Genomic DNA, 22,285 nt, shown 5'->3' with positions numbered 1-22,285 from the left:
CTCGAATCACCACTTACCTGTATCATATATCATTATGGAAGTATTTATTGACCCCCCCCTTTCAAAATTGTGCTATTGATGAGAGAAGATAGTGAAGGCTTTATCACTGGCGTGGATTATCAGGTGATACTAGAACCCTTCATGCAACTGTCAAGGTATAAAGTACTGACTGTATGGAAAGCCAACCACATCATTTGAATAGGTAGCTTACGACGCTTCACATCCTTGGCTCGAACCGACTACTTAATCCATGCACTGGAGAAAGATATAAGCTTAGTACGACGTGTAAATTGTTGACACAGGCTAGCATCGTTCACACCTAGACCAAAGGGAGACACCAAACAGAATCGTGTGAGATATGTGCCATATCAAGCATTCATGCTTTATCTCTTATTAATCGTGCTAATAGTAGGTCTGTGGCTTTTAACTAATCCAAGTGATGAATCACGCGATGTGCAATTCTTTGACAACGCTGAATCAAGATGAACAACTCAGAACCCCATATGCTTGAATTTGAAATAATGGTTAAAGATTTGACCGTGTGCGTTTCATTAATTGCTGTGTATCCTGCTGTATTGTACAAAAACCATTTTACATGTTGACGAAGAGAGCGGCACCACCCATAAGAGCGCCCATGGCGACAGCAGCGGTGGGCATGGCACCAGCGTTGTCATCAGTAGCGCTGCTGGCAGCGGCACCAGCACTGCTGGAGATAGCACCAGCCTTGGAGGTGAGAGAGGCGATCTGGTCCTCAATAGCCTGGCTGGCGGAACCAGTGGCGGTCTCGGCGGCAGAGCTGAGGGAGTCGAGCTTGTCCTGGACAGACTCGGAGGCCTCGGCAAGGGCAGAGGTAACGCTGGCGAGAGCGCTGGTGTCAACGGTCTCGGATCCAGTCTCGGATCCGGTCTCGCTCTCGGTCTCAGCAGAAGCGGTTCCAGAGGACTCGGTGACGGTAGAGGCATCGGTCAGAGTGGTGGTAGCACCAGTGGCATCGCTGATGCGAGAAGAGACCTCGTCGCCAACTCGGGTGGAAATCTCCTCGATGATGGAGGAAGCGTCGCCAACACGGGAAGAGGCGTCGCCGATAATGGAAGAAACCTCGTCAGCGACAGGGATATTAGTAGACTGGGCCTGTTGTTTGTTAGTTAGAAAACAAGTCCATTCACTTGTACAATGGGTTGATCATACCTGAGCGTAGGCAGTCAGTGCAGCGAGGAGAGCGACAGCGGAGTACTTCATTATGTCGGTGGTGTTGATATCAGGTTGAGTTGATAGCGAAAAGAGTGTTGACTGGGATTTGACAAGTCTGGTCTGAGTTCAAAATGCAATGATGAATTGATGGATGAAAGAAGAGAGGGAAAGAAGAGTAGAGTCATGGCTGGAGGTCAGGACGTTTTATGTACACAGATGGCTACCCATGCCATGCAGTTCGACTAGACACCTTGGACGATGATTCTATGTGCACGCCTCTTCACCCCGGACTGCCCGTCCTTAGCCCGGGGCTTGGCGATTCGCATATTGGAGCAGTGGAGGCACGTCTATCCGTAACTAGGTCATAGATCGGGTACGGCGTACAGTAACGTACTGTACCGGACTGCCAGCGAACTTGAGCCGTACCTGAATCCCAAGTATGCATGTCCGTGCCCCGGACAACTTGGCCTAGGCATGTTTCTGACACTCGACTGATGTCAGTCAGTCATTGAGACCGCAACCAACAGCACCTACTGTACTGGCTGGACACCATATACTGTGCTCAACTGCAAACGACTCTGAGCTCCAGGCTGTGTTGTAGATTAAACGCTCGGGTAGCAATAGCCATGATGTTCTTAGAGTACAGTACGGCAAAGTCCAGTGCATTCGTGCGATGCCCTCAGCTGCGCCATAGCTTATGCAAGGCAGTGCCGAAGAGGGGATCCTCTGTTTCAGCTCACCCTATGTACTGTAAAGTACACATGACTCCGGAAATAAACAGCATCAGCTAGGTGTAGGTATGTAAGCAAAGCTGAGCCCAGCCTACCAATTTTGTGCAAATCCTGATAGCGAGTTATTGTACGCATATCCGCGTGAAACTGAGCCTCAAGCCCACGCGGCATGCATTGAACCCCCAACAAAGAGCATCGGTCGGTGTGCAATATACCCTGGTCTGGTATCCGTATTTTGAGTAGAGCATAAGACCCAGGTTGGGAGCAGTTGCCCAGCTACCGAATTCGTTCATTCAGAAGCGAAGCTAGACGGCAATTCATCAAGTGACGTCTTTAAGAGATTCAAGTTCGCGAGTACCTGCATAAGATTCCGCAATCAGGGGTTCACTGCCGACCTCCTGTCTCTGTATCAGAAAAACCGGTAATTGAGCAGGAGATGATATCGAAATGAAGAACCAAGAGCTGAAAGTCAGGAACCGTGTCGGTATGGTATTGTTTGGCTGCCAAGTAGTCTATACAGTGCTGTACCCTGTCTTTCAGTGGCCATAAATCATCATCCTTCATCACGATTCCGTGCATACTATGTATGCACTATGCTGTGACAGGCGTGGCCGTAGTTGAGTCTACAAGCCAGCCAGCCAGTCTAGGTAGCCTAGCTGAACCAGCATGCTCTAACTCTGCACGTTTAAGAGGCATCTGGGTCTTCGCATCTAGGTAGGCACTTTACTGTATTGTACAGTTGTGTCGACAAGGGTGCTGTAAACAGAATCGATTAGTAGTACCCTGGAAGCAAGATCATGTTCAAGTCAGACGAGACGAGTTGGTCGAAACCGAACTTTTTTGGCAAGGATTGAAGATCATGGAAACTTGTTCTGACGTTATGTTGCAATTGTGGGGATAAAGTCAGCCACTTGCTCTTGCTCCCGGTTTTCCACAGCCACTACTACCTAACCCAAAAAAGTGAGCTGAGTTACCAAAGGGAGAAAGACCTGGCGCTTTAGTCAGCGAAAGACCTACACCTATACATTAAACGTCTGAGAGGTATGTACATCACAGTAATAATAAGTTATTGTAATGTAAGACCTTAGCTCTGGCAACAAGCGTCGGGTCTAATCCTTTTCGCTTTCCTGCCCTGTTCACTCGTTCCATGGATGGCGCTGCTGTGCTGACATCCATACGTACCTACAGTAGGAACATACCTATGTATCCGTATGTATGTATTGTTCCTGCCTGAAGTTGATCATTCCTTTCACGTAATTCCGGCTGACTATTTGCGTCACAGTGGAGTAGGAAGGAAGAAAGACCCACACTTTTGTTTGCAGGCAATAGCGGCCCTTGCTCTTCCTGCCTTTTGTTCTTGCTCCGGTTCCTTCTCCTGTTCCTACTCCGGACAGCATAGACTAAGTAGGTAGTACCTACCCTGCTGCTGACGGGCTATTAATACCAACCCAGTAGGTAGGTACTGTAAATGTACTGTATTGCCTGTGCTTCACTGGATCAAAGCGTGAGGTGAGCCTTGCTAGGATTCATCCAATTGAATGTCAGGACTCTTTTATAGGCTGGTACAGCCCCTGGAAACTTACACTGCAGTCTTGTATTAACCGTTCCCCAGACTACTGTACCTGCTAGGGTTTCCTAGTAAATTATCCATCAGCCCGTCCATAGTCATTAACGCTTCAGCCCTGCCCGGAGTTATAGAGATATGGACGACATACAAGTTTAACAGATGCTCGACGCTGTCCACAGCACGATTACCAACAGATAAACCTATCCCAAGATATACAGGAGCGTTATAGTTGAATCGTGGGTGCCGTAATGTTTTACATTCACCCATGTGAAACAAAACACACAAAAGACCTTAAGACTGGAGAGAAAACCTTATGTCCCCCCTCTCTGGGGGCTCTCAACCTTGGATCGAAGATCTACTCAAGCTGAAAAGTTAAATAAAAGTAGTGCCAACGCCTAGATACAGAGTACAGACCACCCAACGACAGAGTGCGTTGGTCGATTAGAGAGAGCGAGGATCGACTGATGTACAGCAATGCAACAGTGGGAATTGCCGATGACAAGGGACCAATTCCAACCTTTTGTCTGAGCCTTGTCAGCATCGTACTGTACTGGACTGGACTGTATCACCCTTAGGAATTCTAGAGTCAATCTATTAAACGAAATATCAAGTCGTTTCTGGGAATTACTTGCCAATCGCGATCTCGGTTGCAGACTACCTACTAAGCTTCTTTTCTTTTTCTTGTCTCTAGTACCTGAGCGAGACTGCGAGAGTCCCTGAACGCGCGGCACGCGACACAACACAACCTAAACAAGCGCAGATTCGTTAGTCTAGCTTGTTTAGCTAGCCAACGGTACAGTACAGGACGGTTCCCTACCTTACATTGCCTCCCTTGGCGTTGACCCTTGTTATTACAGTCCTTCAGGATCAACCGTTTCCGAATACAAGCTGCCAGTAACGGACGGAAAGAATCTTTAACAATGTGGTGCAGTACCTGTAGGTTGAAAAGTATCTGCAGCATGGCCAGCTCATTAACTCATACTAGGATCATTGATTGAAATCATCAGGTATGGCCCTCACAGCGCAATATCTACGTACAACACTCGTATGTACCTACCTAGGTATGGATGTGTACGGAGTACGGATACGTACAATACTTGCTTGCCTGGTCGTGTCCGTCTTGGCCTCAACGCCACACACGCCCCTAGGTGTTCCACTTTGACTCCATTTCTCTCCGTGCTTCCATAATATTTCATTGCCATAACCCCGGCTTGGCACCTTGGATCGCCATTTCAGCATAAACCTGCCTTGCTTGACTGTTTTGACCAATGCTTGCCAAGCCTATACCAAGCACAGCATTCGATCAATCCAAGAAGTTTTCCTCCTCATCGAGATGCGATGCATAGTGGGCTGATCGAGCCTCCAGTCTTGTCCCTTTCTCTTTCTCTTTCTCTTCACCATTGTGACGAAAGGGTCCCTTCGCTAGCAAGACAAGCAATAGGCAAACTGACAGCACAGTACAAAGGAAATGCGAAATACGATTATGCAATCTCAAATGCCCATATGGTAGGTATTTTCCTTTCTTCTTTATATTCAGTAGCTTTCCAGAGAAAATTGTATATATCCGTGCCAAATATTGGAGGTAATTCCAAAATCAAGATAATTCACTTGAACATGCCTTTCTTGAGTTCCTCCACGATCTCGGCCGCCTCCAGCGCACTGCGGGCTTCAAAATCGTATCGTTTGCTTTCTGTAGCTTTGTACACAACAAGCTGGTTTTTTGGGCATATTTTAGTCCTGAACTTGATCATGAATCTCGAATAGTAAACTCACCTTGACGTTTGTCGGATGCTTTCGAAGTACTTTGCACCCAACTACGTTGCTGAAGTGCACTGTCGTTGTCTTGCCTGAACCGTCGTGCAACGCCTTACCGCCAGACGCTGGCATGATGTGTATATACTCACCGTCTATCACCAGGATGCGCTCGCTCATACCTACGATGCGCATCGGCTGTTTCCGCCAGACGGTGTATTTCTTATAGCTGGCGTTGCTGAGCTCGTCCTGCTTCATTGACTCACGTGCCAATGGATGACTACCAACCATTGGCGTTTGCGACTTCTTGCGCTTCTGCATGGCTTGCTCAGCTAGTGGCAAAGTCTTTGGCGACGAACTGCTCGGCGACCCGGTCATGGTTAACGGGCCATCTGTTGCGAATCGTCTTCGGTACAACTCGAGGTCCGAGACATTTCCAATGGAAGATACAGGCCGATCCAACATGACGACTGCCCCCGAACTGGGTAGTTTGAGGACATGGTTGGCTTTGTCTAGCTGTCTCTTCCGGCAGACTACGTCCAGAACCTCTGCCAAGTAAGTGTCTGTCATAACATCAAGTGTTACCATCTGGCCCGGTGCGAGGTCTGAGGACATGATATGAACTCGGAGTAGCTTCTGCTGCCCTCGGGACGTGTTGGGTACCGTAGCAGGTGCTTGTGGCATGTCTGCTGGAGGAGCATTCGATCGATATGTTGTTGTAACGATGGGATTTTGCCGTGGCCGGTTGGAAAGAACTGAGTTAACACTTGGTCCTGGAGTGCCCCGAGGAGTTGCGTCCTCGTCTGGCTGTGTGGAATCAAGAGATACGCCGCCACTGCTATCCTGTGAGGTCACTGGCTCCTCTTCCTCGTCCTCTTGAGGTGTCAGCGATTTGTTTTCAAGATACTCGTCTTCTGAAGCCTCTGCCAGTGCGAAGTCGTCGTAGGCGGTTGAATTTGATCGCATGCGCCCTCCACCTCGAGCCGCAGCATTGTTCACCGTAGTAAAAGACATCAGGGGTTTAGTCCTCTCAAAAGGGGGAAAATCATCATCGACCTCACCACCTTCTTCAACCATACGTAGAGTCCACCAGTTGATATTAAGTTTTCCCTTGGGCAAAGGGGGTTCCAGTTTCTCCTCATTGTATCGGTACAGACTCAGACCGATGAGGTCTGCTACTGTCACAACCCTCTCAGCGCCTTGTCCATCGTGAACGCGTGGCCGGATGAGGACCTGGAATGGCTTGCTTGGCGTTTTTGAGAAAGGGGCATATATACGCACGGCAATAGATCCCTGGGTACCCTGTCCGCTGAAATGTGCAAACTTTTGAAAAGGAATGGATGACTTCTTATCTTTGGCTTTGAGAGCGGCTGATAGCAAACTCTTCGGTTGGGCAACACTCAAGGGCCGAATCATGCTCATCGGCCTAGGAGGGGGTAGGGTTCCGAGAACGATGGGATGTGTCGACGGCTTCGATTTACGAATTGTAGACTGTCGCACAAAATTCTTTGGTGGTGTCCCCACAACCTGACGAGTGGGCGACGCGTTAATGGCGTTCTCAACACCGTCGAGAATCGATGCCGAGTCTATACTCTCGGCATAATCGTCAGACATGTCTGAAGCCTCATCAGAGTCCTCTTCTTCTTCCGGCAGGAGGGTCGTATCTGCTCGCTGGATGCCGGGTGAGGGTTCCTCCAGAATCCTCGCCTGAAGCTTTGCGGCTTTCGCCGCAGCGCGTGCAGCCTCTCGATGACGCTGGACCGTAGAAATATCGGTCTCATTTTCGGATGATATCTCGCTACTCGTGACCGTGTCCCTACGTGGCCTCTCCTGGACTGTCCCTAAAGCTGACTGTGAGCCTCGGCGAGGGGCTCTTGGCGAAACAGCACCGACTTGGCGAAGATTGGTGTTTTGCAGCGGTGACGAGCCTGCTCTGTTTCTAACCGGCATCTTTGCGAACTTGATCTGCTGTGCAGCCCTCTGGTCTGTATCCTCGTCACTTTCGTCGCTCAAATCGCTGCTATCCTCCTCTTCCATCTGCTCGCGACGCCTGCGTCGCCTCGTAGCCATTCCCGGGCCCATAGTGTCCGACCCGGCCGCCGTGAGCATGCCGCCGTCCTCCTCTCCATCCTCGAGTGTAAGTCCGGCTTGCTTTGGCGCTTGGAAGTATTCAGAAGCAATTGCAGTAGGAATTGGAGGCGAATGCGTCCTCTTGTGGTGTGAGGAGTTTGGCCGCCAGCCGGCAGCCTTGAAAGGAGCTGAGTTTATGAAGCCATCATTAACGTTAAGAAGTCGCTCTCCTACCCCGTCGGCAATTTCGTCGAGATAACTGGTGCGTAGTTGATAAGAGACGAGTCTGGAGAAGATTAGTTCAGATCTGGCAAGATACTTGATATGCGATCGGTACACACTCTTCTAGTTGAATGACTGACATGGTAGCAGCTTTGATAGGCGCGACTGTACCACGGAGATTGTTGAATCAAGTCGAAAGTAAGTGGCCCGCCCGCTTCTCTCACATATTTATCACAACCCGAGCCGCTGATGGTGGAATAATGGAGGGATTAGATAGATGTCGTATCTATCATTGTATTGCCTACTGCAGCAGATAAGTACAGGTAGTAAGTAGTAGGTAGTAGGTAGGTAGGTATGTAGGTTTGCGACAACTGGAAGCAGTGGGGTTGAAGTTCAGAGCGTCCATCATACCTAAGTAGGTAGGTAGGTAGCCATAGGTAAGCACAGGCCATTCATAGACGAGACAGAAGTGGGGTCTCTGAACTTCATATCGCGACACTCAAGTTCGCGATTCTTTGGCATCCTTCATCTTTCTTTTCATCATCCGATAATTAATTACTGAAGCTAGCGCAATGGGTCTCGTCGACTATTCTGACTCTGAAGGTTCAGGCTCTGAAGCTGAAGGTCAAGCTCCCGTCAAACCCGTCCCTAAACAAACCGCATCATCCAAGAAACCTTTCCAAAAGGTTGTCGATCGATCCAACCCAGGCAAGATCGTGGTCAGCCTTCCTCAACTCTCAAACGATAAAGCACAAATTCCAGAACCCGCGGAGAAGAAGATAGAAATTGGCGGCGGTAGCGGCAGTGGCAGATTCTCTGGATTCAACTCGTTTCTTCCAGCGCCCAAAAATGCCAATAAACCCAAACCTGCAGCGTCGAGCAGTTCATCGACAAAGCCAATTTTCCAATTCAAGACAAGTGCTGCGCCAGGATTTACTCGAGAGGGAGGGGAAGACCAGGATAGGGCAAACGACAATGCTTTGGAAGGTATGAGTTTGCCGCCACCAAAGGCTGCGCAGCCCTACATCCCTGAAGGACAGAAGCCCGCGGAAGAGGTCAAACTTGTCGGCAAGCCCTTGATGTTTAAACCTTTGTCAGTAGCGAGGAACCCGCAGAAGAAGAAAAAGCTCAACTCCGGACTGGCGAAACCAACATCAGTACCCCAGCATGAGCAGGTCGGGCTGAAACAAGCCGAAGTGGCCGTCGCGTCGGCAGTTGCGCCAGCAGCAGTCCCAAAAAAGGTTTCTCTCTTCTCTATGCATACAGAAGAACCTCCAGAGTCTACAACGAAGACCTCTACTGGTGGCTACGAGCCCATGTTTGCGACGGCGCAAAGCTCATTGGGATACGATGAGGAAGCCTATGGAGACTACGCTAGCCATGCACAAGCTGGCCCGTCAGCAACTACCCTGCCGGGATCTGAATCCTTGGATACTGTTGTTGAAGACCTCAACTTAACACCGGCCCAACGACGGGAACTCTTTGGTCGTGGTGGTCTCGGTAACCAAGCTGCCAAGAAGGTCATCAACTTCAATATGGACCAAGAATATAGGCATAATGAGGAGATTCGAGCCGCAGGAGAAGAGCAAACCCACAATCCTGTGCGGGCGATACAGGGAGGTGGTAAACATAGCCTGCGGCAGTTGGTGCAGAATGTACAAAGCCAGCGCGATGCCCTCGAGGACAGTTTCGCCAAGGGGAGGAGTAACCGAAAGGAGGCAGCAGGCAAATATGGATGGTGATGACGATAATAATGATACCCAATTTTATACACCACATGCAAGAATGTCACATTTTCCTTTCCAATTTTCAGTCTACATATGTTCGTCTTATGCGCCGTCTATACCTATTCAAGTATCTAACCCAAAATACAGAGTCATTGAAGCATAAACATGCTTGGACCAAAGGGGGTGTCTCAAAAGGCAAATCGCTCGCCATGCAATCCAACTCCGATCTGAGAAAACAAAGTAAAACAAGCGAAATGTATCAAAAGGTCTCGACTCCAACTTTGCGACCACTTTGGAAGGCATTGTCCGCCAACATGAACCCCCATTCTCCCCGTGTTGTTGGGGATATATCATCATACTCGTGCGGTGTCATGGGACCGAATTTGGTTGACCCTGGACTCATGATGGGTGTTGGTGTGAGAGGACTGAAGGCACTTCGATTCACTGGTCCTGCAGTTAGGACCTGATCTATCGTCGAGGGCGGCTCCCACTGCTGCATGGTGAAATACAACTGGTCAGTCGGTCGTGCTGTCCGATCTCCATCTTCCTCTTCCCTGACTTCGACTTCGACTTGAGCTGGCACTTGGATCGAAGCATCTAATTTCTTTGGTTTTGGTCTAAGAAGAGGCCCGGGGGTGAAATTCGTCTGTAGCTTGAGCAAAGGCTTCGGCGATGGTGTTTTTCCTTTGGACGCTGCTACATTGGTCGTCACCTCGTCCGCCTCTTCTTCCATATGCCGTTCCTGGGAATCGCTGATGGGCTTGATAGCTGGTTCAACGAAGCCCGTGAGGCCCGAAATTCCCCCGTACTGTTCCGGTCCTCCGTATGCTCGTCGATATATGCGATCTAGATCGACCAGGGCGGAGTTTGACACACTCAACCAGTCATATGATCGAAGTATAGCCGTCTTGGAAACCTTTGTGCCATTGGTTGCTAGGATGATGCGTCTGAGTTCGTCGACGGCGTCTTCGAGGCGGAGAGGGGATTTCGTCTTAGAGTAGCTAGAAAGAGCACTCTTCAAGCTGTACAACCTGTCAAGCGATAAAACGGTGAGGCCCTCTGAGCAGAAGAGGACCTCATTCTGAATGATGGAACTGTGAATGAGTTGATTTGTAAGGCCGCAGGATGAAGGCCTGACAGCGGCTGAGAGCCACTCTGGTCTAGAGCGTGTTAGTCGGAGCTTGCCCGCTAAGATAACTGTCTCGCCACTTACCCAAGGGCAAACTTCTTTTCTGTTTTGGCCAATATCGAGTTCAGTATCTTTTCGGATCTAGGGTTGAGCTCATTGGTGTGGATGAGCCGCATACCAAAACCCGATGACGCCGTCATCATGGAGCTCATGGTATCTGTAGTCGTCGACGAGGCAGTACAAGGTGTCATGGGAGGAGGAGATAGGGGTGTCGAGGGCGACAGAGGCCATTTTAATCGAGGGCTGGATATTTCAAATGGGTGAACCTGGCCAGGCGAAGATAGCCCACTTCGCGGCGAGTCTATTGATCGAAGGGACGCTGAAGAACCCTTCTTCATCAAGGACCTGAGCCTAGAAACGGGACCCTGTGAGAAGTTGAGACGGAAACCAGGAGAAAGGGTCGTAGGAGTCGTTGGAGTCAATAAACCCTTCGGCGGAACGACTGATGGAAGTTGGTAGTCCCGACGAGCAACAACAAGGGTGATGTGCTGAGACTTTCGAGCAAGACAAGAAGATGCATGCTCGAGAGCAGGTGCTAGGTGCGGCGGCAGATGGTGGGCATCGAGGATAGAGGTACCAGCCTCGAGCGGGGACGAGATTCGATCCTTGAGCGACATGTTGGAGGTGCAAAGTCGTGCTTCAGTAAAGAGGACGACTGAAACAGCCTGCTTGACCCGGTATGGAAAGAGGATAACAAATGAACGACAAATAATACTCGGCTAGAAAAGGACAAGCCAGACAAGACAAAGGAACAGAATCAAGCAAAAGCCGCACAGCAGCTGCGGTATCCTTCTCAGGCCTGGTATATCGTGAAACCGTCGTTATTGTAATCCTGCCTCAAAAAGAGTTTCAAGAAAAGAGAGGATGAATGGCAAACAGGAGTATTAAAGAACATGACACCATCCGCTTGAGCTTATTCTTCCCCGGACAGCTCTAAAAAAAGAACGGTTGGCTGTTTATGTTTCACTCTCCAGTCACCTTTTCCTCTTCAGGTGGCCTCCCAACAGGCCCGTCTGACGATCCTGGCATGGCAGACAGGACAACATGAAACGGGATGATGCCGAGATCAGTTAGACCCCAGAACCATAGGCATGATATATGGATGTCGAAAGGGGAAAACCCAGTAGAGCATCACAGTTTAGGATAAGCGGGTAGTGATGTACAATGGCCCGCTCGATGAAGATTTATCAAAAAGGATTTAGTGCAAGTGTATCGGCGGCTAACTTGCATTAGTGCCTCTCGGCTACTATTTTGAGAGACTGGTGGGGTTCATGGAACGAGACTCGATTGGTCGCTGTCAGCCCTGTACTTAATTTAGAAGGTCGTCGGCGGCCAGAGACGCCATTTGAGTGGCTGTATGCGTGTGAGTGTGACTGACGACGAACCTGCATAGTGCAGACTGTGATCGAACAGGTTGAAGATGCTGAGAGATGAAACCACATCATATATCTATGGAAGTATGTAGAGACGGATAATCCCTTGTTCTAAAAACAGTTTCTCTAACAACCATGCACACCATTGCCGTGCCATGTTCCTGCATCATTTCCCACTGTAGATTCAGTTCCCTTGCAGATTTCTTCCATGTGTATGGGTCCTATCCATCAACTTTTGAGTCTAACCTGTAGTTTCGTTTTGTTTTGTTTCCCTGAAAATGGTTCTAAACTTGGGAACTTCCTTGTCCAAAACGGCACCGTAGCCTTGGGGCTGGTTACTCTTGGCCAGTTTTCTAACCATGTCACTAAAGATAGAATACATGTATAAAGCGCTCACCAGCAATGAGTTAGCCAGTTCGTTTATCGTTCAGCCAAGGTGAAGGCCCTGCCACTCGTCATTATCATGATGATTGCTTCATGATCTGGACACATCTGCGATATTCTGGCTTTTATTCAATATGTCGTCGCTGCATGGCCTTAAGACCGACTTGTACTGTACATCGCCACTCCTTGCTATACAATTGCGTCTCAGAAATACTCGCTTCCTCCATATTGACTGTAACATTCATATCTAGCCTGAAGCAGCCATTGATTGACCTGCGACTTCCTATCCCGCTCGAGTCTAGACATCCTAATGCTTGAATAGCAAACAAGTAAAAGAACGCCAAGTTTCGGCTGGCGTGCTTTTGTGTCTACACCGCCAGAAAGCAATCTTGAGTTCTTTCTTCGTGCTCACTATCATGACACCTTCTGCATATCGTGCAGCTCGTTCATTCCTGAAGTATTCATTTCAATAATGTCATCAATCTGTTCAGATGACTCGCACGATCCTTCCCAGTCTTTAACCCAACGTCAGCCGCTACCACAAGTCTGCTATGATTGTATCAGAGTCGCTGAATGACTGTAACATACCGGACCCATCGTCTTCCATGTCATCGACAACTAGCTTGCGTAAAGGATCGATCACATCTATCACACTTGTAAGCCACTTATTGATCACAACGCCGGAGCACAACACATTCCACTTACCATCGTGCAATCTGTGGAACCTCTTGTCTGCGTCGTTTGGTTCATTTGACTCCATATCCACTGCCGTACCACATCGTTCGATCACTTCCAAAAAACCAGTCGCAACTTCTCTGTTGACACTAGTCCGCCTACGGACGTGGTGGTCTTTGAGATACTCGAGACACATGATCCCGACCTGCCTTGTTGTCTCCTTGATGCCGTCGTTGTTATCACGAGTACTCACGCCGATGGCCGGACCGTACCCCTTCAGGACATCGAACAGTGCGGAATCAAGAAACTCTTTCGTGACACGACGAACTTGCTGGTCAGGCCATGCAAGAAGTAAAGGCACCCATTTTGACACTTGTCCGAGACTGTAAGAGCGAACCGCCACAGCAAATCCCTCGTCTTGTTTCTCAAGACTCACAGCCGTTCTGAAGAAGCGTACAAAATACACTCCTTCGGTGTTCTGGAGGCTCCTCACCTGCGTGGATATATGCTGCACTATCCCCATGGCATTGGTCAGCTTGTTGGTACTGTCGATGTAAGGGACAGCGGCACGCAGGAATGGATCCATAACCTGTGTCGAAGTCTCGCCACGAATGCACTGTTTCAATGTTGCAAGGACCCTGTCGTCCATTTTGCTGTCCAACCGTACTAAGTAGCGAATGATTGCATCGCTGAGTTTGGGCATCTGGTCAAGTGCGAGCAGTTTCTCAACAAATAGACTGGTATGAGAAGTGTTATCCAGACTACTGTATATGAGTGCTACCTCACGCGATGTCCAACTGAATGGCTTGGCTGCCTGCGTAAGACGCTCTGTCGAATCCTCTTCGATTGAGTCGGTCCCGAGATTCGTACTCATTTTGCTTATCAGGTGCTGAGCAAGTCCGATAATTGATGCGTATGAAGGGGGTTTTGGACCGTTGTTTCGTCGAATAACCCCAGCAAGCATCCTAGCCCAGACTCCGGTAAGTTCTTGTAGGGGATCGGCTGAGATGATCCGAATGGTCTTTTCCAGAAATTCTGCAGCCAATACATGCCCAGTTTCATGATGGCCCAGTTCAGCAAAGCCTAGAATTGCCCCAAAGTATTCATCCCAGGCCCTGATGTTGACATGAAAGAATTGCCAGAGGTGATTGAAAATCAGCATTACTCCGCCAATAACAGAACGTGGAGAAACGTCGAATCGACTAAGGCTTTCGTCTCCATCGGAATCGGACGCCGGACTATATGGTTCCCGCGGATCGTACACATTGGGAAAAGTCTCCGATATCTTCCTGACTGAAGCAATGAAAGCTTTGCAGGTAAAGTTTCGTACACCTTGATCCGGATGGCGCTGCAGCAGTATGCGAAGTGCGCTGGGATAATCGTCAAAGTAGCTGTAGAATGCGAAAGCACAACACGGACAAGACACGATAGCTTTCGTTAGGCTTTTTTGATATGAATCAAAATCTGGAATATCCCTCGTTCTGGTAACAGCCTGGTCCAGATGACCAATCATCGTGCGTATGGCTATATTCTCGAGCCCATGTTCCTGCTGAAACTTGCACATAAAGTCATTGAGACCCAGGTTAGCATCAGCTTCGCATTCAGTATCGCAGTACGTCAATGAGTGATTGAATAGCAGACGAACAAACTTAGTGTTAGTCTCGTCGTAGACACAGTGGCGACGGAGGATCAGTGTGTTCTCGGCCTTGGTGTGATCTTTGAGCTTGTCTGGCACTTCGACACGGAGGGGCATGGGAACACTGAGACTTGTCATTGTTTCCTGCTCAGCACGAAGGGACGAAGCTCGCTGATAAAACAGCATATATGCACTGTAGTTCTTATCGTATACAAGACCGTTTGAGTCGTGTGGGGGCCGGTGGTCCGGACCACCGAATGTTAACTGTTCCAGTTGCGCTGGGTCCCATGTAGTTACCATGTCGTCGTTGAATTCGACCCAGCTTGGTTGATCTGTCGGGGAAGGACGCTCACGAATATAGGAGTAGTAATGTCCAGACTCGGCGGTACCCGAATGAACCAGGACACCGACCAGTTCGAAGATGTCCTCCTCACTATCGCTCTCCGGATTGCTCAAATGTTCGATGGTGTATGGTCGCATGTCAACTTGACTGGGGAATGAAAAGTAGTCGTTGATCTTGCTTCGTTGTAAGGTACGCAGATTGAAGTCGAATCTCTTCAAATGGAAGATGAGGTTTTCCGGGACATCTTTGATGCAGGCTCTGGGATTTTGTTAGCTAGTCATTAAATAGCGGTTGAGGGTATCAAATACCTCTTTACAGCATCAACATGGCGATCGCATGTTGAACACTTGTACTTGTTATCTAGTTACTTGGTCAGTATATCACTTGCTTTTAAAAGAGAGTTCGCTTTACCTCCTTCCATGATCTCGCCATCTACATACGCCTGCAGGCTTTCCTCCAACGTGCTTTTCCCTTTGATATCGCATTGGATTGCAGAAAAGGGCTCCAGCCGCTCCGAAATGTGTTCGCATTCCTTTGATTTCACTTGCTGCACAAGCTGACCGCCGTAGAACGATTTCATCGTTCTCTTTTCCTCTTGGCTAAGAAGCTCGTTTTCCCAACGGTCGAAGAGTAGGTTATAAAACTCATCGACATCCATCTGATTGTGGATATCGATTGGAGTATCATCATATGTCTTGATGGAACCGACAAAGTTGGACGGATCGATACAGCGAAGATAGCTCTCCTGCATATGGCCAAAGAGTTTCTGGGTGTTATCAAGGAGCTGTTGGCTAGTTTCGGTATAGAGTATACGGCAATTGAGCACGAACCGTCGGAAGCCAGTGTTCATGTAAAGCTGCGTCAGTAAAGAATTCAGGTAGCAAGTGTTGGACAAGTTCTGCAGTCCTGCGTAGCCAGATTGAGCACGCAGTGCCCTGGATCGCTCGAAGTGGTAGGATAGATCGTAGAGGTATGGGTCATCTGCGTCAGGTATTAGTAAGTGAGGTTCTATCGCATTGTAGTACATGCCGTCGTCATCTTCATAGAATGGCACCTGTTGGCCAAGCCCTTCCAGGACCATCTGGATCCTGTCTCGGTCGTGCTTCACAAGAAGGAATATCACCTCGCAAAGCTTGGCCCGAGTTTCTACATCGAGAACGACTCTGGGCACAGGCGTTCCACGTGGTAGACACTTGCGAGGATACAGCTGCTTCCAAAACAATGACATGGCAAGATCCCTATATACAGTCAGGATAGCTCACAGTAGGATCTTGTTCCCTACCTAGGGAGCGCTTCAGATAGCGCAATAGATGCGTCCAGATGGAGACAGAAATACAAAAGCGACGCTAAACCTTTTGCTAGCTTATCTTCGACATGCGATGATTCCAGAGTCTATAAATTTGGAGGGTTAATTCGTTTGCTCATGTATTACGGATCAAGGCAATCTCATACCTCGGTTGTCGTATGTTCCAGAAGGATTCGACTGGTTTCAGTCGCAAGCTTTGCGATATCTATGAACTCGGGTGCGTGCTTGTTGATCTTTACCAGTATGAAATGGATCAATTGGAAGAGTTCTTCGCACTGATGCGGGAAATTAGTTGCCTCCAACATGAGTTCCCCAAGGAGGACCCAAAAGTATCTTGCTATTGAAATGTTAATGGTGTTGCCTAGATCGTAAAAAGAAGCTGCCTGCTCCATAAGATTGAAGTGCTCTTGGACCGTTGCTATCGCAGACGCTCTGATACCCTGACGAGCATCGGTAAGTAGAAGACAGTGTAGAGTTTGGCCAAAGCCTGGGTTCGTGCTGAGTTTCGTCCAAAACTGATCGTCCATGACGCTGAGTCGAAAACACATATTAAGAGCAATAGGGACGGCGACCGAAGACAGTTTGTTAGGACAGCTTGCAGCATAAGACAGTATTTCGACGAGACGGTCTGGATCCGGCATGACCAGGCTACTCGAGATAGCGGGTGGTTCTAGAGCGACAATTTCTACATCATTATTAGATACAGCACGTTGAAAAAAAGCATTTGCACATACTGTCGTAGAACTGCCGAAACGTCTGCAGTAGAGTAGCTGTGAGCCTCAATCGCATAACCATCGATGTTTGCTGAAAGATGTTCTTGTCCGAGATGGCATGCACAATCAAGGATAGGGCCGTCTCGAGAGCTTTGGTGTTTGTGACAAAAGAGGCCAAAGGTGTGTCATCCAGACTGTCGTCAATGTTGACGTAACCAGAGGGGAGCAGGTTAGTATACTTGACCAAAACGTGCAGAGCGTAGAGGGACTTGTAAGGCTGCCCCGGAGGAAAAATATCATTGTACGACGCTATTCCGTTGTCGATCCACTTTGGGAGGTGACCGTCTGTAGGTAAGGTGATGAGGAAGTTGAAGATCTGGGAATATTAGCTCAATATCTTATTTACCATCAAGCATCTACTTACTTCTTCTGCAATCACATCTTTCATGCTTAAATACTCCCAGATCTCGTCGAAATGCGCAGCTATCTCAATCTCTAGCGAGGAGGCGCCAGGTCTAACCCGATCAGAGAGAGCTGGGCCAGCCTCTTCACGCCTGACCAGTATGAGACCATCATGGACACGGAGATCTTCTAGAGATTTGCATATGTCTGCCTCACGTGGTAGGAAGGGCTGGCCTCTATAGTAAACTCGATAGTTCTCAAACCCGGTTTCTTCGCGGAGGCTAGCGAGCAAAGAAGCTGCAGTGTTTCCTTTTCCAATCACGAGCGGCTTAATATCAGTCTGCTGATCGCCATCAAAAGATTGATACTTGAGTTCCGCAGAATCCCCCTGAACCGCATAGGGTGCTTCGAAGATTAGGGTCCTCATGTCAGGTGCGGATAAATTTGGCTTTGAGCGATGAGCATTCAAGATGTACCGTAGGAATTTCAAAGAGCGGATGAATCTTCTCTCCTTTTCCTGTAACCTCTGTTCTGCAGCAACAGGTGCCGTATCCGCATCATTGTTGCTTCTGAGATTCTGACTAAGCGTCTCGATATCCTTCGCAGCATATTTCAGCTCCTTTAAACATCGACCAACCAGAGCCAGGTGGATCAACTGCGTCCGGTGTGCAGGACCGGAGGCAATATACTCACTCTCAATATAGATGTCCTTTGTGAGGGTTTGAAGGGATCTTTCAGCTGAGCCTTCATCCTCGGCTTCAAGAGCTATGCGCCACAGTAGTTCAATGCCACTCCGACGAACTGCCTCCTGGTCATCAAGGGCAAGGTCTGAATTTTCATTGAGGCGAACCATAACCTCGGCCCGAACAAAATCCAGCACACCGTCACAGAAATATTCGACAGGAAGGCTTGGAAGGTAGAGGGACGAACAGGTCTGAAGAAAGTGATTGGGCTGGTTGTCAGAGTTGACTCCGCTATTACGACTGTTCAGTATCTCCCAGCCGGCTCGTCTGTCTTCAACCGAAAGAGAGAGCGGACCAACAAGCATGCCCCAAAGTTTGAAACCGAGGTCTTGAGTGATGGTCTGTGGTTCCGAATGGATGACCATGGCGATAAAATCCCTCCGGGGTTGGTGAATAGGTAAGGCGAGAACCATCCGAGTACCCATATCTCGTCCAGCATTGATAGCATGGTCTAATTCTTCCACAAGAAGCCTTGTGAAATCGTGTTCTTCCACTAGCCTGTGTAGTTCGGTGGCCACAACTCTCGAACGGATCATTATAGACAGACAGTAGAGGCTGCCTAATGTGGTGGATGACTTATTCGCAATGTCTTGAAGACAGCCTAGGTATAATTGTTGTCTTCCTTCGTGGTCTGGTCCGCATTTTAGTAAATCCTGGAGGTTATGCGTTGCGGTTTGCTGCATCTCAGGATATGCGAGTTGCGACCCGCATGTGGAGATCAAAGACTCCCTCAGTAACCGTAGGCAAAGATTATAAGGTTGAATCCCAAGAGGTTGGCCTACTGAGGGTCTGTCGGCCACAAACTTCATAACATGTTCCCATAGCACTCGGATAGGGGACGTAAAGGCATCCACAGGAAGTGTCTGGAATCTATCGCAAAGAGCCAGAAGGCCTTCGGTGTCAAAGAGATGGGCAATATTGATGATCATGCGCGTCAGCGCATCGACTGTACGGGGATCTTCTCCTGAGGTGATCCCTTGCCATATCATGTCGATGTGCTCCCTTTGATACTTTTTGGTCACTATTATAAAACCGACAATGTTGGCGCCTTCAACAGTGATCTCGGGATGGCAGTTGGATCCCAAAAAATAGTTGATAAACCCAGATCTGATTAGGTACTCGGCAATATGCTCAATGTATCTGAAGCTGTCGGTGTAGGTTTGGTCGGAGTGAATCTTCCAGTTATCGACAAGTTCTCGGCACATCTGTGTAGTCCCCTGAAATCGAAGTTGCATTTGGCTCGACCGTATGAGTTTGATGTATGTTGTAAAACGCCGCTTCAAAGCAATTGCCTCGACAGCATAATCGCGAGAGACTGTAGGGAACCCTGCCAGATGCTCTTGTAATTGGCGGCTTGCAATCGGAACCCCGCCTCTGAGAGCTGCCTTGAGCATATCCGACAAAGCTGAGACGCCCTTAATGACATTATCAGCGAAGAGTTGTGTGGGGGTTTTCTCGATCATTCCATCCAATATATTACAAACTAGTTCGTACAAAGCGAACCCATCCTCGAGTTTCTGAGTGGCTGTCGAGGTATTGTCCAGAATACGAGGATTGAGGGAGTCAGTCATAATATCCGATGCTACTTGGCAGATCGATGTTAAATCATTCGTCAACCGAGGATATGTAGGAATAAGGTCTGCCAAGCTTTTGGTCAGCTGTAAAAGACAGCCAATGCTCCCGCCTGTGCTTTCTTGATAAGATCTGACGAAGCATGAGGGTGCATGTTCCAAGCGGTCGGCATGGTCATCGCTGAACCGCGTTTGTAGAGTTATTGAATGAAGATGGTGAAGGTAGTTCAATGAGAAAAGTTCGGGTATCTGTCGGCCCCGCAACTCTTGTTCTACCACGAATTCCTTGACGGAGATGATGTCTTGACTGACAAACCAAGCCGATAATTTGGCAAATCCTATGAAAAACGCATTACCGTCTTCCCACAAGGCCTCGTCATCATAAATTGGAGGTCTATGATAAGTCAGTTCTGTTTGGCATTGACTATATTTATGGACTTACCGACGGAAAGCCATCGCTGGAACAATGCGTGGGAACGTCGCCCAAAAAGGAGCATGGAGACGACATGACTCCATAGCCGTTGATCGACCAGCGCTCCTAATGTAGTCAAGATATCGGTTTAGCCATTGCTGCAATTTATGAATGACCGATGGGTCGATTGAAGATTCTAGACTCGATCAGTGTCTAGTTTTCCAGGAGGAGTAAAATATGCCTTACGTGTTCCGAGATAGTTCGTGAGCCGTACTACCATCCCTTCCATTGTCTCGCCAGGCTCATTGAACGGAAAATCATGAATAGGATCAATCATGGTGGGATCATCCTCGATTATGGAAAGGCCAGCACTTTGCTGGTCAGACATCATATCCTCATCTGATTGTACGGGGATAACCTCGATAGGGGGACTCGCTGACTGTGGAGAGTTTGACCGCGTGATATCGTGACCTTGAGGAGCTGGAACCATATCAACTTCAGAATCTTCCACACTCTCTTGAACCTGCTCGTTGACAGCATCAGTCGCATTCCCAATCGAAGCTGGCCGAGCCACAGCATTGGGAGAAGGAGACACTGAAGATGAGTATGCCTGAGCCACATTTCTGAGATTGATGGTGACCATGCTGGAAGGAGGTTCTGTCGGACGTTCGCATATGGGAGATCTTGACTCGGGTGTTCCAGGCGCAACGGGGTTTGACAGAGGGTCTGTAACTGAGGCAGGTCGAGGTAGAACAGAATCGGTGTCGAGGGTGGTGGAGCTAGAGGAGTCGCGAACAGGATTTACTGTTTCGAGGGAATTGGCAGGAGATCCAGAGAGAGACGTACGCCGGCGTTTGCGAGACGAGATGTCGCTGTCATCAAAAGGGTTCGGCCGGGTCGAGCTGGCTTCAGCGGAGGCAGAGCGATCTGGAAGGTCGGGGGATCTCGAGGTTGGATCCATCGGAGTTGTGAAGAAAAGAGGTTAACGGGGACGAGGCGTGAAAGTGCAGAGACGTCACACCGTCGCGAGAGACGCCCCGGCGATAGCTGCACAAAATTAACATGTGGGTTTGATAGAGGTGTGAGGTGTAGTGGGGGAGCAGCAAGATTTCCCAAGCTCAAGATGAATATCGAACAGGGAATCAGAGCCAAAGAGCAAGTGCGGGGGGGAAGGGCTGTAGACGAAGAGGCGGGTGATTAAGAGGCTCTGGGGTCGAAAACCAGATCAGATGAAAGATTTCCCAAGACTGTTTGCTTTGAGGCTTGAAGTGGGATGGATAAGAAGTAAGTGGATGAAGCGGATAAGGCTTCTGAGATGGATCTGAGGATAAGGTGAAAGCCAGACCAGGATATGGGGGAGCTGGAGCATGGGTTGGTAGGCCGCGGTCGCGGTTTGCTAGTGTGGGTACCCCGCCACGGCAGGAGCACTGGGGGTGCAAATAGTAGAACAAGAGGGGGAAAGCACGACGGAGGTAACGTATGCCTTAGTACTTAGATAGTAGGAATAGACGATGGATAAAAATAACCTTGTAGATGGATTATAGGAATTGTGCTGTCCTTACCTTGGTGAAAGAATTGTCAATAAGCCAGCCTGCTTACGAGAGAAAAGAAGAAGAAGAAATATACCTCCCCTGCTGCTGCTGTTGTTGTTGCAGTTGTTTCTACAAAAAAGAAAATCGAGTGGGGAAGGAAATAAGAGAGATTGGTACATTTTGGTTGCTGAGTGAGGACGAAAGTTAGGTACCTTAAGTGGTGTCGAAGCTTTCGGGGGTTTTCTTGGTGGGCGGGCTCTGACGTCGTAGTGTTTAAAAGGTCAGGTAAAACTGGTGGTTGCCTTAACTGGTTTGACAGTGACACGTCCCGTCCATCTTTCTAGTGGAGATCCATAGGTTCCATGTCAGCCTGTACCTGGGTCAGTATTGGGCGGGGTAGACTACCAGGTAGGTAGGTACCTTAGTAATTTGGAGGAAGAGGGAGCATGGATGGGGTGAGGATAGTGCATGCGATGCGACAGGTTAATCGTATTGAATTGCTACCGACTCCTATGAGTTGGGATAGGAGCTCTAGAGAGACTAATGGGTTTTCTCAAGTACTTCGAATATTCGGGACAGTGAGAACTCTGTACACGAGATTATGAACCCAGGAACTCAGTGCAGCCGAATTTCTGTCGGGACTCTGCTGTAGCTGTCATGACAGCGATGGTGGTTTTTGGTGGGGTATCTATCGGTATCGAGACATTCGGCATCCATTCAATCAAAACGAATGAGGGAAGAGACGA

The 22,285-nt window shown here is 48.8% G+C and overlaps 5 protein-coding genes across 5 annotated transcripts; 1 reads left to right on the top strand and 4 right to left on the bottom strand.

The window, feature by feature from the left end:
• Positions 1-591: 591 nt before the first annotated feature.
• B0J16DRAFT_321578 (uncharacterized protein) lies at positions 592-1,239 on the bottom strand (the record flags this gene model as incomplete). Its single annotated transcript, XM_046125642.1, has 2 exons — positions 592-1,131; positions 1,189-1,239. The coding sequence occupies 2 exons, from the start codon at positions 1,237-1,239 to the stop codon at positions 592-594; spliced, it is 591 nt and encodes a 196-aa protein (XP_045981246.1).
• Positions 1,240-4,910: 3,671 nt separating this feature from the next.
• Positions 4,911-7,905, bottom strand: B0J16DRAFT_154473 (stress-activated map kinase interacting protein 1-domain-containing protein). The gene is made up of 3 exons (XM_046122101.1): positions 7,653-7,905; positions 5,263-7,597; positions 4,911-5,201 (listed from the first exon to the last, which is right to left on the bottom strand). The coding sequence occupies exons 1-3, from the start codon at positions 7,673-7,675 to the stop codon at positions 5,094-5,096; spliced, it is 2,466 nt and encodes an 821-aa protein (XP_045981245.1). The 5' UTR covers positions 7,676-7,905; the 3' UTR covers positions 4,911-5,093.
• Positions 7,906-8,004: 99 nt separating this feature from the next.
• On the top strand, positions 8,005-9,330 carry B0J16DRAFT_344611 (mitotic checkpoint regulator, MAD2B-interacting-domain-containing protein). Its single transcript, XM_046128188.1, has one exon. The coding sequence runs from the start codon at positions 8,106-8,108 to the stop codon at positions 9,273-9,275; it is 1,170 nt and encodes a 389-aa protein (XP_045981244.1). The 5' UTR covers positions 8,005-8,105; the 3' UTR covers positions 9,276-9,330.
• A 67-nt stretch (positions 9,331-9,397) lies between these two features.
• Positions 9,398-11,372, bottom strand: B0J16DRAFT_154457 (uncharacterized protein). Its single transcript, XM_046122100.1, has 2 exons — positions 10,474-11,372; positions 9,398-10,420 (listed from the first exon to the last, which is right to left on the bottom strand). The coding sequence occupies exons 1-2, from the start codon at positions 11,064-11,066 to the stop codon at positions 9,520-9,522; spliced, it is 1,494 nt and encodes a 497-aa protein (XP_045981243.1). The 5' UTR covers positions 11,067-11,372; the 3' UTR covers positions 9,398-9,519.
• Positions 11,373-12,295: 923 nt separating this feature from the next.
• On the bottom strand, positions 12,296-21,306 carry B0J16DRAFT_344607 (uncharacterized protein). The gene is made up of 12 exons (XM_046128187.1): positions 20,254-21,306; positions 20,038-20,203; positions 17,304-19,989; positions 16,901-17,255; positions 16,313-16,851; positions 16,143-16,252; positions 15,890-16,098; positions 15,272-15,841; positions 15,169-15,220; positions 12,912-15,118; positions 12,795-12,851; positions 12,296-12,721 (listed from the first exon to the last, which is right to left on the bottom strand). Exons 1-12 carry the CDS (start codon positions 20,966-20,968, stop codon positions 12,621-12,623), a joined length of 7,767 nt encoding a protein of 2,588 aa, XP_045981242.1. The 5' UTR covers positions 20,969-21,306; the 3' UTR covers positions 12,296-12,620.
• Positions 21,307-22,285: the final 979 nt, after the last annotated feature.

Source organism: Fusarium flagelliforme (genome assembly GCF_020744385.1).
Source record: "Fusarium flagelliforme strain FIESC 12 MPI-CAGE-AA-0113 chromosome Unknown B0J16scaffold_5, whole genome shotgun sequence".
NCBI classification, from domain to species: Eukaryota; Fungi; Ascomycota; class Sordariomycetes; order Hypocreales; family Nectriaceae; genus Fusarium; species Fusarium flagelliforme.
The sequence above is the reverse complement of the archived record's forward strand: the minus strand, read 5'-3'. Positions and strand labels throughout refer to the sequence as shown.

Bases quoted from the DNA above. Each gene is read 5' to 3' on its own strand.
- B0J16DRAFT_344607 (XM_046128187.1), bottom strand. From the start codon at position 20,968: ATGGATCCAACCTCGAGATCCCCCGACCTTCCAGATCGCTCTGCCTCC. The intron at 15,842-15,889 runs GCATGTACTACA...TACCTGACGCAG, and splicing joins ATTCTATGAAGATGACGACG to ATGACCCATACCTCTACGAT. The intron at 15,221-15,271 runs GTAAAGCGAACT...CCAAGTAACTAG, and splicing joins TGGCGAGATCATGGAAGGAG to ATAACAAGTACAAGTGTTCA.
- B0J16DRAFT_344611 (XM_046128188.1), top strand. From the start codon at position 8,106: ATGGGTCTCGTCGACTATTCTGACTCTGAAGGTTCAGGCTCTGAAGCT.
- B0J16DRAFT_154457 (XM_046122100.1), bottom strand. From the start codon at position 11,066: ATGTCGCTCAAGGATCGAATCTCGTCCCCGCTCGAGGCTGGTACCTCT. The intron at 10,421-10,473 runs GTAAGTGGCGAG...AACACGCTCTAG, and splicing joins GAAAAGAAGTTTGCCCTTGG to ACCAGAGTGGCTCTCAGCCG.
- B0J16DRAFT_154473 (XM_046122101.1), bottom strand. From the start codon at position 7,675: ATGTCAGTCATTCAACTAGAAGA. The intron at 7,598-7,652 runs GTGTGTACCGAT...AATCTTCTCCAG, and splicing joins TCAGTCATTCAACTAGAAGA to ACTCGTCTCTTATCAACTAC. The intron at 5,202-5,262 runs GTGAGTTTACTA...CCAAAAAACCAG, and splicing joins AGCATCCGACAAACGTCAAG to CTTGTTGTGTACAAAGCTAC.